The sequence below is a fragment of the Rhinolophus sinicus genome, linkage group LG10 (assembly GCF_036562045.2).
Source record: "Rhinolophus sinicus isolate RSC01 linkage group LG10, ASM3656204v1, whole genome shotgun sequence".
In the NCBI taxonomy this organism is placed as follows: Eukaryota; Metazoa; Chordata; class Mammalia; order Chiroptera; family Rhinolophidae; genus Rhinolophus; species Rhinolophus sinicus.
This window is the reverse complement of record NC_133759.1, coordinates 92,546,551-92,560,308: the sequence shown is the minus strand read 5'-3', so window position 1 is coordinate 92,560,308 and position 13,758 is coordinate 92,546,551. Positions and strand designations below refer to the sequence as shown.

The 13,758-nt window shown below is 39.8% G+C and overlaps 2 protein-coding genes across 5 annotated transcripts in view; one reads left to right on the top strand and one right to left on the bottom strand.

The window, feature by feature from the left end:
- Nucleotides 1–873: 873 nt before the first annotated feature.
- The window catches only part of GEMIN5 (gem nuclear organelle associated protein 5), a 34,055-nt gene continuing 21,170 nt past the window's right edge, over nucleotides 874–13,758 (top strand). For 2 of the 4 annotated variants that reach the window (XM_074313824.1, XM_074313823.1), the window contains exons 1-11: nucleotides 874–1,135; nucleotides 1,923–2,083; nucleotides 2,614–2,795; nucleotides 5,065–5,216; nucleotides 5,431–5,547; nucleotides 7,386–7,518; nucleotides 8,430–8,595; nucleotides 9,463–9,675; nucleotides 10,653–10,738; nucleotides 11,897–11,979; nucleotides 13,148–13,281. In XM_074313824.1, the coding sequence (XP_074169925.1) occupies nucleotides 970–1,135; nucleotides 1,923–2,083; nucleotides 2,614–2,795; nucleotides 5,065–5,216; nucleotides 5,431–5,547; nucleotides 7,386–7,518; nucleotides 8,430–8,595; nucleotides 9,463–9,675; nucleotides 10,653–10,738; nucleotides 11,897–11,979; nucleotides 13,148–13,281 (1,593 nt within the window). In that variant the 5' untranslated portion in view covers nucleotides 874–969. Of the gene's footprint in view, nucleotides 1,136–1,922; nucleotides 2,084–2,613; nucleotides 2,796–5,064; nucleotides 5,217–5,427; nucleotides 5,548–7,385; nucleotides 7,519–8,429; nucleotides 8,596–9,462; nucleotides 9,676–10,652; nucleotides 10,739–11,896; nucleotides 11,980–13,147; nucleotides 13,282–13,758 lie in introns of all 4 variants that reach the window. The other 2 variants (XM_019750409.2, XM_019750408.2) reach the window with 1 other exon arrangement.
- The window catches only part of CNOT8 (CCR4-NOT transcription complex subunit 8), a 48,060-nt gene continuing 38,035 nt past the window's right edge, over nucleotides 3,734–13,758 (bottom strand). The window contains exon 7 of the mRNA XM_074313827.1: nucleotides 3,734–3,963. Within this exon, the coding sequence (XP_074169928.1) occupies nucleotides 3,922–3,963 (42 nt within the window). The 3' untranslated portion in view covers nucleotides 3,734–3,921. The remainder of the gene's footprint in view (nucleotides 3,964–13,758) is intronic.

Sequence of the window (13,758 nt, the reverse complement as noted above, 5' to 3'; positions counted from 1 at the left end):
TTGCTACCATATGTCCAGCAAGCATTTCACTAAATCTCAAGTATTCCTCCCAGCAGTCCAACAAGTCATGGATTATCATCCTCTTCAAATGAAAAAGCATATTTAGAATAGATTAGTTTCTTAGATAACAACTGGCAAAACTAAGTAGTAGCCGATCTAGATGGAAGGCTCCAAAATTAGTGGTTCTACCCATATCCAAATATATGTCTGACCTTTCTATTATATATTAGAGCTCTCAGGTTTCGTTTGCTACATATGTGGGAGTGCCAGATACCCAGTGCAAACAAGCAATACAGGCGTCAGACAGTGTAAGTGCAGAAGTCTGAGCCTTTTTGTCATGTTTGAGTTGGAAGGACACTTCCATTCTTTTGCCTCCACAGCACTTAAGTAGGCATCTAGTCAAATCAAGTCACTCTATTCTGCAAAAGAACCCAGAGCCTGCATTTCCACCCAGTTGCACGAACTCTTTCCTTTTTGACTTCTGATTCGAACTTTTACATTTTTGTTAATTGGCATCTTGTACGTATCTTTAAAGCATCTCCAGAACTAGCAAAGTGCCCGAGCACACAGTGTTCAACTACTGATGAGACAGTAGTTGAACAGGTCCAAAGAAAAAACCCGCGGTGCGAGAAGGCGATTCCACCAGTCTAATTCCTTAATTAAGTGCCTTGGCTGTAGGAGGCGAGAATGCCTAAGCCCAGGGCTGGTCTCAGGCAGCATCAGACCTTCCTGCCGCGGGCGAGGTTGGGAGGCAAAACGCCCAGAACGCGAGCCCGCCCTTCCAAGCTCCACGGCGGCGGGCGGCGGGCGGAGCGCGTGGTGCGGCCTGGGCCTCTGTGCGCGCCGTAGCAGCGGTCCCGGGGAGGCGGGGCTCCAAGATAACCCCGCCCCCTTCCCAGTTACGGCGTGGGGCGGTGAACGGTCTGTCCTAGCGGCTCTTTCCCTCATCATCCCTGGTAGCCCGTGATCATGGGACAGGAGCCGCGCACGCTGCCACCCTCCCCTAACTGGTACTGCGCCCGATGCAGCGATGCTGTGCCCGGGGGCCTTTTCGGGTTCGCGGCGCGGACCTCAATCTTCCTTGTCCGCGTGGGCCCGGGCGCAGGCGCGATCCCTGGGACGCCCTCGTTTCGAGGTAACTCACTACCCCTGTTCCCCGCCTTTCCTGCACTTCTTGTGTTCCCCGGAGGAGCCGATGGGTGTCTTCAGCCATACCTCCGTACAGATGGGGAAACTGAGGCCCAAGCAGGGAGAAAGGTTTGCTCACAATCCCTAAGCTGAGTCCTGTCCTGATCTCCCAATACTGAGCTACACCACGCTGTGGATGAGCGGTCCCACCTCCCGGCGCTCTCACGTGGGACTGCTCGCTTACTGAAAAGTTATCCAGGTCTAGACCCAGGCACTTATAACATTTGTAGCCTCCCTCTCCCACCCAGTGCGGGCAGGCCCCCTAGGAGCCTTCCTGGGGTTAGGAGCTGCTTACAGCTCCAAGCCCTAAGCAAGATCCTGCAAATATTTGATACTTGTTTCTTTTAGATGAATGAGTTGAACCAGATGCTTTCAGGCTCCAAACTAGATTTTGATTATTCCTTGGGATATGGCAGGCCAGATAGTTATTCTAGTCCAAACCACCTCGGCCAGATCTAAGTAAGAATCACATTTCTTCATTTGAGCTGCTCCTCAGCCTGTGAACTAGGCACATCAAGGGGTATCAACAACATTTTACAGTTGAGAAGACAGGCTCAAGGGGATAAAATAACTCAGCTGAAGTCATGTGGCAGAGCCAGCACCAGTACTTGAGGTTTCTGGATGTTTTGGTTACACCAGGGGACAAGTGAGGTCCCACGCATCATCTAACAACAGTGTGGTTCTGCCAGAAATCGAAGGTAGCACTTTAATCTGAAGTCTAATTTTGCTTGAAGTCATAGGGGAGTTGGTGGGACACACCGAAAGGGTCTCTGGCTTCACGTTTTCTCTTCACCCGGGTCAACACAACCTCTGTGCCAGCAGCTCCGATGATGGGACTGTGAAAATCTGGGATGTCGAGACAAAAACAGTGGTGACAGAACATGCACTCCATCAGGTACCGTGGCTTACTGTTATTACATATCTGTGCTGAGAGTTCTTTTGCTTCAAGTATAGTTTCACTAGCTCACCTGTGCAAGATAACTTTTGTAATTGTGTTCATTAATTAGATACGAAGCTCTACATTGTAAGAAACTTTTTAGGAAGGAGATACACATAAACCAAAGGTCAGCGAACTAATTGCACTGCTGCCTGTTGTTGTTTTTTTTTTGAAACTTTTACTATAATACAGCCACAGTCATCCATTTAAGTATTGTTCACACATTAAGTATTGACTATATCCACAGAGTTAAGTTGAGTTGTAACAGACAATGTGGCCCACGGGTCTAAAATATGAAAAAGACTCCGGATATAAACTATAAATGAGTGAATGAAACTTGTTTCTAAACCAGATGATTACTTTGTATACCTGCCTTTTTAGAGAATGTGGGAAAGGAAAAGAGTCACTTAATCTTAGTAAGAACTTTACATTAAACTATTAAAGGAAGAAATTATTTTAAATGACTCTATGTTGGTTTTGTTTTGAAGCATACAATATCAGCATTGCATTGGTCTCCTCGAGTAAAGGACTTAATAATATCTGGAGATGAAAAAGGAGTCGTTTTCTGTTACTGGTTTAACAGAAATGACAGCCAGTACCTCTTCATAGAGCCCAGAACAATTTTCTGTCTTACTTGCTCACCTCATCATGAAGATTTAGTAGCTATTGGGTAAGTACTATACCATCTGTATTGATAACTTATTTTTGCTTCTGATTGTGTTTTGCATTTGCTTTACCTTCCCCCGTCCCTTTATTCCTCAAAGGAAACCATTTACAGGTGTTAACCACTCCCCCTGAGCCCTTAGTGTCATTTATTCCTGTGACCTCCAAGTCCTTACCACCTCTCCCAGTCTCAGTTTTTGTTTCCTTGGTTTCCACAATACTATAGTTTTCTCATTCTTCACATTTGATTTCTCCAGTCAATCTCCAAGTGTAGGAATTATCCTCTTTTAACTGTTTCTCCCTCTGTACTTGCCTTTGGATGTAACATTTACTACCAGAGAGTCAGATGACTCCGCTCTGTCCCTCTGTTTCTCGGCTATCCCTCTAGATTGGGAAGGTGGTCTGGCATTGGGATTTGACTCCTCATTGGTCACCAAGGTTATTTCACACGAGCTGCCTGAGTGAGCCGCCTGCTTTCTCTCACCACTCCATTTCTCTCCCAAACATGTCCATTTCATCTGGTTTGAAAACTGGATAAACACTAGAGTGTTAGAAGAAAAAGTCTGACTGGAGTGGATTCAAGAGACTGCGGGTGCGGTAGTAAAGATACACATGGAGACCACGCTTTCACACGGTTGTAAAAATATGCATTGACATAAAGCCAGAGGAAGTAATGGGGTCAAGGGAGTGGTAAACAGAAGATAACAAGGGCATGTTTTTATACTGATGGAAATGAGACAGAAGGGGGAGATCTTGATGCAGGGACAAATCGTGATAAATATAGGAGCAATGTTGAGAAGTCAAGAAGGGACTGGATCCAGATCACAAGTACAACAGCTGAGACTGAACAGTTGTTCAGACTCAGAGCATTGTTGCAGCTGGGATACTAGAGAGGAAGCAGAAAGGGTGGTAGGCAGGGGTCAGAGAAGGTTAAATCAAACTGACCTTAAAAGACAAGCAGGAAATCACAAGAAGAGAAGAGTCTTCCAGGTAGAGGGAACGGCACAGTCAGACGTGGGGTTGAATCAGAATGATTTGTTTTCCAAGGATCTTCAAAACGGTGATTATTCCTTAAAGACTTGATCACATGACTATGAGGTTACATAACTTGGTGGTTTTCAAAGTCCATGTCTTCAAAGATGGATAAATTCTGTGATTTCATTTTTTAAATAAAGCTGTAATGAGAAAAAAAAAATTTAATGAGAAAAATAAAAGTGTAATGGTATTTTTCCCTGTAAAATTATCTAGTATGTAGGAAATATAAATAGGTATACCCACTTCGGAGAGTACTTTTGCACTTTTAAGTGAAGCAAAGATATGTGTATCTTATGTACTGGCAGTTCCATTACTGGGCAACAAATCTGAAATTGTCTTAGATGTGTAGAAGAACATTAATAGCAGCATTTTTGTTTGTACTAGCTAAAAAATGGAAGTCCTTCGAAAAGAAAATGAATAAAGAAACTTGAGGTGTATTCATACAATGGAGTACTATACAACAGTATAAATGGCTGACCCGGAACTAGAGTTAGTTACGAGTGAAGAAAGCAAGATGCAGAAAAAAGGACTGGATGATATCATTTATATGAAGTTTAAAATATACAAAATAATTATGTATCTCCTTTAGGAATATATATTGAAAAGGCTAGGATGATGTAATACAAAATTCACAAATAGCAATTTCCCTCTAGGGATGAGAGGTACAGAGTGGGCTTTGGTTAGGGTGGGCTGTATATACAGAGGAGTTCAATTGTATTGATAATTATTTTTTTTCGTAGGCTGGGTAGTCTGAAATATTTCATCACTTTTTTAAAAAAACGCTAGTCGAATTTCTCAGTTTCTTCTGAATTCAAAAAATGACAGCCTTGGAATATCCAGATCTAGAATTGAGAGCTCTGCAGCGTTTGTGAAGTTTATAGTTAGAAAAGTAGGATCCCTTGTGAGAAGGAGTTTTCTGGGTGTATTAGGATTATTCATCTCTAATTAGAGGAATTGTTAGGCCCCTGTAAGGATGTAGAACTCAAGCACACATGCTCCACTGTTTTTGAGTTTTGTGCCGGGCAACATGTTCAGTGTGACTATTACAAGAATTGATTGTGAAGGAGAGGGTTTTTTAAAAAACCAGGAAGCATGAAATGAACACTTTAGAAAAAGGACAAAATTGTTTCTTCTTCCCTTCTCCCCAACCCCCAATGCACTTAACTTTTAGAAATGCACAATAATTCCCAAGCCAAAATGCTTAGTAGAAAACGAAATGTTTTCTGACTCTTGTTTTTCAGCTACAAGGATGGCATAGTGGTTATAATTGACATCAGTAAGAAAGGAGAAGTTATTCACAGGCTTCGAGGCCACGATGATGAGATCCACTCCATAGCCTGGTGTCCTCTGCCTGGTGAAGATTGTTTATCCATAAATCAAGAGGAAAATTCAGGTAGAGATCATTTAAGGGCGAATTCTGTACTCTTTAGAGCTAAAGGACGCATGAGTGGAATTGTATAATTTGAATTATATTTAAAATTTCAGGTTTTACAGATCAGATCTATGAAAGTGATAGCTAAGTTTTGGGAACCCTTGCAAACTAATTTTTCTTTGATACCTGCCTGTTTCATGCATATTAAAACAAAATTCCATCTCTATCCTAGAAGAACCTGAAATTCCCAATGGGAAAGTTATAGCACAAAGTCCAGTAACAAAAGGCTGCTACTTAGCCACAGGAAGCAAAGATCAGACCATTCGAATTTGGAGCTGCTCTCGAGGCAGAGGTAAGATTGAGGTTTGATATTTCTTTTGCGATACAACCTATATGGATCTGGTAGAGGCAGAAGGTTTTTTATTCTGTCTTGGACTGAGAGTGTGTCATCTGTCAGAAAGCAGTTCTTTACTTTTCTATTCAGAAACCTGTTTCCCCAGCTTTGCCTGGGCTAGAACTCTCTGTGCTTTTAACATCTGTCTTTTGGGTTGGAGATGAGGGTTTCTGATACATTCACAGAAGGGTCACTGTTTGGCATGGTGGAGAAGACGTTTGTCGTGAGACTGGAAATACTGGAACTGGGCTAGGCCTGGATCGGAGGAATGGAAAAGATCGCTCCAGCTGGAGCTTTTAATGCACAAAGGCAGAATAAATAATACACACCCAATATTGAAGTTCATGTTTAAATCTAAGAGCTCGGTTTATCCAAATTATAGAGACCCTCAGTCATTCAGCTTTCCGAAGCATCTCTTTGGGCAGAATCTTTACCTTAAGAGAAAGAAACTAGGCAGAGTGGATGTTACCTGTATAGTAAAAATCAAGTCTTTCTATAGCAGTCTTCTTTCTCCACTTTATTTGAAACCACAAAAGTTTTGTCATCTTTGTCCAAATGCATTGGTGCATGTTAAAGCAAGTTAGGGCTTAGTCATTGGTAACTAGTAGTATAATTTGGGAAAACAGAATTTTTTTAAGGTTTGTGGGTGGCTTTTGGACATACTTTGGCTGATACACCCAAGTGGGAACACCACCAGGCTAAGAATCCCTCCAGAAGGATAACCTCTAACCTTACGGACAGTGGTCTTCAGATTTACTGAAGCAGAGTCTCTGGGAGTCGGGCCCTGGCATATGTATTTTTTAAAGTTCCACGAGTGGTTCTGATACACAATAGGGTTTAAGAACCACTTGTTAGTCATGTGTCAGGGGTGGAGGGACTTAACCTCCCGCAACAGGTTGACTGCCAAGTTTGTCCTCTTTGTTGGATTTCTTGCCAAATAGAAGAAGGAATTCCACCCTCTGTCCTTCCAACTTTAGAGAATCTTGGGTTGTGTTACCATCTGGGTACTCAATTCTAGTTGGAAACTCATTTTCCCAAACTGTATTCTTACTGTGTTTAAGTTGCCAAGAGAGCCTATAAAAGCTTGTTTAGCTTAAATTAGCTAGACTAGTATAACCACTATGCATAATAATGTACCATGAGAAAACGAGGTCTGAATTCTGAGTAACCATAACTAACAAACTTTTAAACTACAACTGTACAGTAGTCCCTGCTTGACCGAGGGGGATATGTTCCAAGAGCCCCAGTGGATGCTTGAAAGAGCAGATAGTACCAAACCCTATATAGATACTATGTTTTTTCCTATATATACACAACTATGGTAAAGTTTAATTTATAAATTAGGCACAGTAAGAGATTAACAACAATAATAGAACAATTTTTTATAACAATATACCATAATACAAATTATATGAATGGCTTTGGAGCCATTATTAAGTAAAATCGGGGTCACTTGTACAAAAGCACTGGGAGACCATGAGAGTCTATCTGATAACGTAGATGGCTACTAAGTGACTAATGGGCGTTTAACATAAACAGTATGGATTCATTCGATAAAGGGATGATTCATGTCCCGGATGGATGGGGCAGAGCAGGACAGCGCAAGATTTCATCATAATACTCAGAATAGTGCACAGTTTAAAATGTATGAATTGTTTACTTCCAGAATTTTCTATGTAATATTTTTGGACCGTGGTTGACTGGATAAGGGGGACTACTCTATTGTGAACTGCTAATGATGTCATGCATGTAGTTTCACTATCTTGAGTGCCCATGGACTGTCTTTTAATCTGCAGGGGTGATGATTTTGAAATTGCCCTTTCTGAAGAGAAGAGGAGGGGGTATAGATCCAACTGTTAAAGAACGCCTCTGGTTGACACTCCACTGGCCCAAGGATCAGCCAACACAGCTGGTATCTAGCTCTTTTGGGTAAGGTTTTTTTTTGGTCATGCTCTCTGACATATTTTATTTTCCCCTGTAGCCTCAGAATTAATTCCTAGGCTTCTTTTCCTAGACACGAAAAATGGAGAAAGTAATGGCTGGGGCTTACATTATGATGGGCCATTTGTAATGGAAAAGTCATGGGACAAATACCTGTGCTGTCTAATAAACAGAAAGATGGGATAAGTATAGCCCGGTGGTTAAGAGTGTGGACTCTGAAGTCAGGCAGAACGAAAGTTCAGAATCAGTCCGTGACTTACCTGCTATGTGTTCATGAGCAAGACCCTTCCCTTTTCTGAGCTTCAATTACTTCCCATGTAAAAAAGAGGAGGTTACAGTATTTCCTGTTTCTTAGGATGAATAGAGTCATTCATGAAACAAAACTGATTGAGCACCAGCTTCTAGTTACTTGAGATAAGTGAATTTAATAGACAAGGCCTCTGCTTTTAAATGAAGTAGTAACAGGTAAAGCAGAAAATCCCACCAAAATGTTGGTCATGGTCCTAACTCCCCCTGCTGCCCCCCCCCAAAGATATATTATGTCTTAAAGCCTTTAGGGCTACACAAATGTGGTGGCATTTTCTAATAAAAGCTGTTAGGAAAATCTGTTCGAAAGGTAGTCCAGCACATTCACCTGCTCCAAAAAAACGAAAGATATAATAAAGTGCCCTTCTGATTCCTCAAGTTACTTGCATCTCTTCCCCATAGGCAGTGACTCCTTGTTTTTTGTGTGAGCTTCCAGTTATTTTGTGCATATTTCAGAATATACAGTTTTTCTCTCCTTAAAAGGACAATGAACAGAAAGTACTTTGCAATGGAGAGCCCATATTCTCTGGCCCAGAATCACTTGTTTTCAGGTTGCCTGTGAAAGAGAACTAATGCCTTTTTCTCCTTCACAGAGGTGAATTGCTGCTGTGGGATCTAACTCAGTCTTGGAGACGGAAATATACTCTCTTTAGTGCTTCATCGGAAGGGCAGAATCATTCAAGAATTGTATTTAATTTATGTCCGTTGCAAACCGAGGATGACAAACAGCTGCTGCTTTCCACATCAATGGACAGAGATGTAAGAACGGCTTGTTTTGCGTTCAGCTTTGAAGAGCAGTGATTTAGGACGTACATGAATTAGAGGGCTTTTTCAAACCAGCCGTCAGATCTCACACCCTACCTTGCTCCCAGTTCCAATTTCAGAGTTCCTGTTACTGATTGGCACAAAATACATTAACAGCAGAGGGGTAGGGGAAAAGTGAGGAACCACCAAGATGGCTTTTTGTTAAAGCAGGTATGATATAGAAGAGTAGATGTGTCCATGGGAAACCATCATGCTTTGGCATTAAAATGTCCTTGTCTATAGCTTAGGTAGCAAAATCATCTACTCTTGGTGAAATCTCTCTAAGAGAGAATTGGCTTTATTTAAGTCTATGACCTTACTGTTTTGCAGTTAAGCTAGGCTCATTTGATAGACATTTTCTCCCAAGTCCTTCTGTTAAACAAGTGATAATTAAAAATTTAGCACTCCTCTTCCCCTTAGTGTAAGGTATTTTGCGTTTTGAGATAGCAGCTCTGATTTTTCCACTGTCCTGAGGCCATCTTCATTTTTACTTCCAGTTTGCTTAAGTCACCAGTGCTCTAAATACAACAGAGTGGAAAGGCCACTGAAGTTGTGAATGGGAGGCCTGGGTTCTGGTTTAGTAATTGTATGATCCAGAATTTACTTGCCATCTCTGGGAATAAATGTATTCTAAGATCCCTTGGAGTGCTACAATTTATGACTGATTTTTTTTTTCTTTCTGAGAGATGCTTTTTCTAATTCCTACTAGAGTAGTTAAATTATTATCCTTACTCACTCTTTGAGTCCATCCTATTTGAAATGTTCTTTTTCCTGTTTCTCTGATCTTTTTTATATTTAGGCCCTAATCCTTCATCTTTTCAGGTAAAATGTTGGGACATGGCCACCCTGGAGTGCTGCTGGACCCTGCCTTCCCTTGGTGGCTTCGCCTATAGTCTGGCCTTCTCTCCTGTGGACACAGGCTGTTTGGCCATAGGCGCTGGGGATGGCATGATCCGTGTGTGGAATACAATCTCCATAAAGAACAGCTATGATGTGAAAAATTTTTGGCAGGGTGTCAAGTCCAAGGTTACAGCGGTAAGAGAGATTTGTTTGCACCTGCTATGAACTTTTTTTCAAATGAGTCGTTCTCTTTTGGAGAATACCTTTTCACTTAAATGAATTCTATTGGGAATCAAAGATTATTCAAGAGTATCTCTGAGTTTGACACAGGAAAACAGAAGGACCCTCTTTAACCAAATCCAGTATCTCTAAATTCAGAATTTAAAATTAAAGCTTCGTTTAAATCACCATGTTTTCTAATAGTAAGAAATTATTATAGAAATCATCCGGATGTGCATTCATGAAAGATACATTAAGTTATAACATAACAACATATTAGAATGATATCAAACTATTAAAAATGACAATGCAGACCTTTACTTGATGTGGAAAGATGTTAATGATTCATGAAGAATGCAAATTATAAAATATGGAATGCAGATTACAAAACAATATGTATAACTTTTTTTTGTTTTTCTCCAAAGTGAGACCTCTGTGTGGCCATTTAGTATAAAAGCAATAAATGTTTGTGCTTTAAAAAGAAAACTAAATAGTACATAATTGTAGAAAGCAAAAAAAGACTGTTTCCTACTGTATCCTGCACTCTATTCCCCCACTTCCGTAATCCAGAGAACCACTGATGATAATTTGTGGTGTATCTTTCCAAATTTTGTTAATTATCAATAGAGTCATATTTTCTAAGTTGTTCTGGAATCTTTTATCCCCACTCAATGGTGTATCATCCACACTTCAATGTTAGAACCTATTTTTGTTTTTTTCAATGGTCTATTTTTGTTTATTCACAAAACATGTCTGGAAGGTACAATATTGGCATTGGGGTGTTTTAGATGCTGAGAATCCAGGTAACTTTTATGTTGTTTTTAATACTTCTTTAAAATTCTTAATGAGAATATGTTACTTTTAAAATTAGAAGACATCAAGAGCAAGAAAGTTTTCCATGTGAACCTAAGGATTCCCTTAACAATCTGCCCCTTTCCTCATATTTTCTGTAGCTGTGCTGGCACCCAACCAAGGAAGGCTGCTTGGCTTTTGGAACTGATGACGGGAAAGTGGGATTGTATGACACCTATTCCAGCAAGTAAGAGAAACAGTGATTTGTTTACGCCACTGACCATAATGTCAGTGATGGAGTTAATTTTGAGTTCATGAACCTGGATTTGCATCAGAACTGGCCTGGGAAACAGCTTTTAAGATTCTGGCTCTGAGACTGAGGCTTAGAACTCAGAATTTTATTTTCAAAAAAGTTTTTCAGGTCTTGGTGGTTCAGACCATCTGACCTATGGGAAGCACTAACATTAGTATCTTCTGGTTATTATACGCTGAATAGTCAGACTAACACTAGAAAAGGTATGTAGTAGAAGGAAGTATGTTGCTGTACACATTGTTGAGCATTTAGTCTAAACGGCTTATTCGGTTTCTTTTAGCCCAAGGAATTTGGGGTTACTGTCTAGAATGATAGCAATAAATATGTCAGAGACGTGGAAGTAAGTCAACAGCTAGTTCAGTCATAGGTTCTGGAATCCTGGGATTCTAAAGTGATACAAAGAACTACTATACACTAAAGGTAATAACCACGCTGCCTTTTACTGACACATCACATATCATTAATCACCACAACCACCTTAAAAATACCGGAGACCAAGGTTTCTTTAAAAAAAAAGAAAAAAGAAGAATCAAAAACTTGAAAATCTACTTACTCTAAAATCTCATCTTAGTTTAAGAATGTGATATTAATGACAGGGTAAACCTAAAATCACTTCTTGTCTTTTACTTGAGTAGGAGGTAGATCCATTTGCATGATGATAATACGTGCTTAGCAGGAACCTTAGTTCTGAGCCGAACAGTTTGCATCTTCTGTCTTCTGTTTTTCTCTAGGTGGGGTAGCCTTTACACTGCTATAGAGCTACAGTAATATTAGAATATTTGACATTTAAGTAAAGTATAGGCAATTCAGGGAAAGATGGGAAAAATGATGTCTAACTGGCCAGAGGAGTGAGGGGGGGAGAGGAGGGCAAAGGTAAAGCGTGTTTGGGGCTTATTCATTTTGTTAGTAGATATCCTTACATGTTATGTTATTTAAGTGCTTGCTTCTTTATACTCAAGCTATTTGGAGAAGGTTACTATTGTTTTTCTCTAGTATCAGCAACTAACTTTATAATAGAGACCTTTTAGAAAACGCTCTGTTTTCCACTGTGCCTTTTTTTTTAAATCTGTTTGTAATTCCCCTTTCCCCAAGACCTCCACAGATTTCCAGCACATATCATAAGAAGACTGTGTACAGTTTAGCCTGGGGGCCACCAGTACCCCCCATGTCACTTGGTAAGTGTCTGAGCCATTCTCTAACAAATGTGAGAAAATTCTTTCTTTCAGTTTAATCCTAGGATATTCAAAAGTCATAAATATTCTAGTGCAGTGACTGTTTATGCAGGCTGCTATGTCCCCTGGGGTCCATGAGGGTAGTCGTGGTGAGTTATAAGTTGGAAACCATTCACCCATAATAAGCCTCCCTAAACTCAAAAACTAAGAATTTCTCAAATGATCTCTTTTTGTCTTTGATTGTAGTCTGGACCCTTTCCCTCTTCTAGCCCCTCCGCCTTGTCTTTCCCTTACTCCTAAAGTGATAGCTCTTTCAGAATATCTTTTAAATGAGTGTGTTTAGCAAAAACCTTTGGTAAACATTTCTTACCCTTCTATACTGAAACATGTTTAAATTTCCATAGTAACTGCATTACATAGAGAGGACGGTGTAAATTAAGAACTCGAGCAGCACTGCAATTATAGTTCATTCATTCATTCAACAAATGTTTGTTTATCCTTGATTTGTGCCAGCCCTAGTTCTAACAGCGGTGAAAGGTAAAACTTGCCTTTACAGAGAACCACCAGAACCAGTTTCCTTCTTAAAAATCAACAAGAGAATTGCTGTAACACTAAAGAAATCACTGCTTTGAGGACAATTCCTTATATTTAGTCAAAGGAAGTCATGCAGCTCTGTATATTTAAATGTTCAAAGAATATAAAATACTTATTTCTGGAGGGAAAGGTAACTTCTCAAAAACTTTGAGAATATGTTTTGATTCCAGCTTTGGCACTCTTACTGTTTTCAATGGCAGAAGAATGTTAAAGACAAATATGTTGCATTATAAATAGTAACGTAGAATTAGCATACCCTTTTTTACTTCTTCCAGCAACTGTGTTCAGATGCAAAGAATGGTGACTTTATTCCAGTGTATTAATATAATTCTTTCAAAACAACTGACAGTATGATATGGTCATACTATAGCAACAAATAGTTAAGCTGGTGAAGTGCAAAACATTCATCTTCTTTTTAAATCTGAAAAATGTTATCCTTAATTTATGTAAACTAAACATATTTGCAAAATTTGTCCACATGTGAGAACATACTTTGATCAGTAGATTGCTCTAATAAACCAGTTGCCATTTGCTTAACAAAAAAAACTAATAAGCTTTCTTTTCTTCTCTCACATAGGAGAAGGAGACAGACCTTCCCTCACTTTATACAGCTGTGGAGGGGAAGGGACTGTCTTACAGCATAACCCCTGGAAGCTGAGCGGAGAGGCCTTTGACATCAACAAACTCATCAGGGACACCAATTCCATCAGAGTGAGTTCTTGTGGTCTGTAGTCTCCTCTGGATCTCTGGATCTTCTTCATTTCCCATCTTGCATCATAAATGCTGTTATTAGACATATCCGTTGTGCTCAGTCAGATTTCTTAGATGTTCTTTACAAACTCAGTGAATTTGTAAGTTATAACACTATCTTAGAAGTCTTGATCCTTGAGTAAAGCAAGGAACTTAACCAAAAAAGAAAATGTTCTGTCTCAATTGCAATGCTGATTTATTATAAACTTCCAGCTCTTGGATATAAAGCATCGTATTCGGGCCAGCCATTCAGGCCTTGGTTAAAAATAACATTATATGGTGTCCAAGTGCAGCTGCAAGGTATTTTGCTCAAAACAGAAGTGTCATTTAAAAAAAAAAAAAAAAAATTTAGTAAAATAATTACAGATTTCCACAAAAGCTGCAAAAAATAATACAAATAATTCCTTGGCCTAGATGCCTACATTTAATCACATTTGC